The sequence below is a fragment of the Diospyros lotus genome, chromosome 5 (assembly GCF_014633365.1).
Source record: "Diospyros lotus cultivar Yz01 chromosome 5, ASM1463336v1, whole genome shotgun sequence".
NCBI classification, from domain to species: Eukaryota; Viridiplantae; Streptophyta; class Magnoliopsida; order Ericales; family Ebenaceae; genus Diospyros; species Diospyros lotus.
In genome coordinates, this window is record NC_068342.1 from 14893164 (window position 1) to 14896406 (window position 3243).

The 3243-nt window shown below is 41.2% G+C and overlaps 1 protein-coding gene across 1 annotated transcript; it reads left to right on the forward strand.

The window, feature by feature from the left end:
* Positions 1-582: 582 nt before the first annotated feature.
* On the forward strand, positions 583-2737 carry LOC127802346 (F-box protein PP2-A13). Its single transcript, XM_052338099.1, has 3 exons — positions 583-895; positions 1036-1154; positions 1808-2737. Exons 1-3 carry the CDS (start codon positions 584-586, stop codon positions 2226-2228), a joined length of 852 nt encoding a protein of 283 aa, XP_052194059.1. The 5' UTR covers position 583; the 3' UTR covers positions 2229-2737.
* The last annotated feature ends 506 nt before the right edge of the window (positions 2738-3243 follow it).

Consider the following 3243-nt stretch of genomic DNA (forward strand, 5'->3'; position numbering starts at 1 on the left):
CCACATCATTACCAACCAACAGGGAGAAAAATAAAAAAGATACTTAAAGAAAAGAAAAAAATAAAGAAATAAGAAGAAAGTCTTTATATATAAAATTATTTTAGTCAATTTTAAATATTTAATTAGATTAATTATCTCTAAAGTGAAAATTATAACATAACATTAAATTTTAAGAATACTCATTATAATTTTTTAAACATTAAGAGTAATTTTTATAATTGTCCTAGAGATAGCATGCATGAGCAATTTTCTCTATTTTAAAAGGATATTAAAACCTGAAATACTAAAATAAATTATAACAGGTGTCTCTAGGGATTGTCTAAATTTATCAAAAATAAGGTCAAAACATCATATTTGGCATATTTGCCAATATAGAAGGCGCGTGGAAAGCGGCGCGTGAAAAACATATCTGACGTGGATAAGAACACCTTCTCTCTCTTCCACATCAGATTTCGAATGAGACATAGACGACTTGGCCAGGCATCGGATCGGGTCAGACCCGATAATTCATCCGGGCCCCCATCTCCGTCTATGTATATAAACACATCTCCCTGTCTCTCTCTGAAGCACAGAGAGCTTATCAATGGGTGCCAACACGTCGTCCTGTACTCCGCTGGAGTCCCGCGAGGTTCCGGGGTCCGACCTCGGAGACATACCGGAGAGCTGCATAGCTCAAGTCCTGACCCGGTTCGACGCGCCGGAGATCTGCCGGCTGGCCCGCCTCAACCACGCCTTCCGCCGCGCCTCCGCCGCCGATTTCATCTGGCTCACCAAACTACCCCACAATTACCGCTACATCGTCGACAAATTGGGCGACGACCGGATTGGCATTTTGAGGATGAAGGATTTGTACGCCAGGCTCTGCCGTCCCAGCCCCTTCGACGGCGGCACCAAGGTCTCTGCTCCTTTCTCTTTAGAACTTCACTTTATCAAATCCTAACAGTTCATTTTTGTCAATGGTAGTCGTGTTTTAGACATATTTTGGTGTTTGTGATTCAATTGTGTTGATGTCGAGAATTTTCGCGGGTTTTGCAGCAGATTTGGCTGGATAAGAGTACAGGTGGAGTTTGCGTGTCGATTTCTTCCAAGGCTTTGACGATTACGGGGATCGATGATCGGAGATACTGGAATCACATTCCGACCGACGAATCTAGGTGAGATTTTAACCTGCGAATACGAATCATCATCTTTTTTCCCTTTCTGTATGTTGCTTGGATTAGCAATATTTTGGAAATGTTTCTGAAGGAACGAAGAATTGGAAAACATAGCAGAAAAGGTCTATTTGATAGGAACACTGTAATTATTGTTTGAATGTTTTGTTTCGATCCTCCGGTAATTGAGCCTCTCTTGGTTGAAAATAGATGAAAATTTTGTCACAGAAGATGTATTCTTCTTCTTAGAAGACTGGTCGGTATTGTGTGTTTTATTATACTTAATCTAGTTAGCACAAGCAATCACTGATTTGAAGTAGGATTTTGCTAGGGCGATCCCACATAGATAAAGCGATTCAATTTAATCTATTGTTTAGTTAGTTAGTTATATAATTTCTATGTTATCTTATTTCTGACCACTGGGAATTTCAACCCTCAGTTTCTTGCTTATTCTTGCTAAATTGCCTAGTTTTTGCTGGGAATTAATCAACTTAAACTATCAAGAACTATACCTAATTCTGTTTCTCCAACAGTTTGTCGTTTGTTTTTGTTTTTCTTTTGTAATTTTCTACTTTGTCATCTGAGTTTTATTTTAAAAAAGAACTGGAGATGGTATGAGCTGAAGGCTGCTTGATCTTACATTCAATTGTATGCAGATTCCAGACGGTAGCCTATCTCCAACAAATCTGGTGGCTTGAAGTAGTTGGAGAGTTGGATTTCCAGTTTCCTGCGGGGACTTACAGTCTGTTCTTTAGACTTCACCTTGGAAAGGCAACCAAGAGGTTGGGCCGTCGGGTTCATAATCCGGAACACATCCATGGCTGGGACATAAAACCCGTAAAATTCCAGCTCACAACATCGGATGGACAACATAGCGTATCCCAGTGTTTTCTGGTTAATCCAGGGAACTGGGCTCATTACCGTGCAGGCAATTTTGTCATTGAGCAGCCCGATGAATCGACAAAGATCAAATTTTCTATGACGCAGATCGACTGCACTCATACTAAAGGTGGTCTCTGCTTAGATTCTGTTCTTATATGCCCAAATAGCTTAGGAAAAAAGCTTACATCTTCATAGTCAGTAGTGAGAACTGTAAAGCATCCTAGTCTGCAACCCCTTAAATGCATCGAAGCCTCCAGAGCATATACTTCGGAATGCATGTTAGCTTTGCTGCGTCCATTACATTTGGTTAGGTTGGTACTGCAGAGTTCTAATCGTGTGAAGCGATCTGTAATTTTTTTCCCGGTCCTCTTGTATCTTTTTTCGTTCCACACGTATGTTTTGCTACGAGAGGCACTTCCTGTACATATTTCCGAAATGATGCAATTTGGTTTTTGATCTATAAAACACTACCCTGTGGTGGATGTTACATTTCTCAAACTTCCTTATACTCAATCGTCTGAGTTGTCTCCCTATCGACTTTGGATCTTTGAACCCTTAAGGGTTTTCTGCACAAATGATTTAGGCCTGTAGTGAAAGTTCCCTGTTTTTGCCATATGTTCTATCTATGCCTATGTGTTGTACGGTGTGTGTGTGTGTAAAGTATGCTCATATCTTGCTCAAGCCAACCCTTGCTTGGGGGCCCAATATGAGGTTGCTTGGTATTGTTCTATGACCCCTTGTGATGGGAACTCTTGAGCCCCGTGGATGTATTACCCTGTTAACCAAGCTGGTGGTTAATAGTTGTCAATCGGGCTGGGCTGCACGTGGATCAGCACGGCTCAACTCGTGATGCGTACAGGCCCCCTCCCCCCCTCAGCACTTTTGCTGCATATACAGCAACAATTTAAAAAAAAAATAAGAAAAAAGATTGCCTGATGGGCCTGGCCTGGCTTTAAAACAAAAAGTCTTAATAGGGCCAGTAGGCTTGGACCATCTTTCTCGGTCGACACGACTCGAATAGGGTCGGCCAGCCTGGTCAAACGACAGTTTTAACATCTAATTTATGAGAGTGAGTGAGTGAGTGAGTGAGTGGTGGATGGTGAGAGTGAGTGAGTGAGTGAATGGAGGAAGGATTGTGGTTGGAAATTTGGAATGGAATTGCTAATTGTGCAAACAAACTGTTAGCTATTGAGTTGCTAGGATCTTAATT

Coding starts and splice junctions, on each gene's coding strand:
- LOC127802346 (XM_052338099.1), top strand. CDS start 584: ATGGGTGCCAACACGTCGTCCTGTACTCCGCTGGAGTCCCGCGAGGTT. Junction 896..1,035: donor CCTTCGACGGCGGCACCAAG/GTCTCTGCTCCT, acceptor CGGGTTTTGCAG/CAGATTTGGCTGGATAAGAG. Junction 1,155..1,807: donor ATTCCGACCGACGAATCTAG/GTGAGATTTTAA, acceptor AATTGTATGCAG/ATTCCAGACGGTAGCCTATC.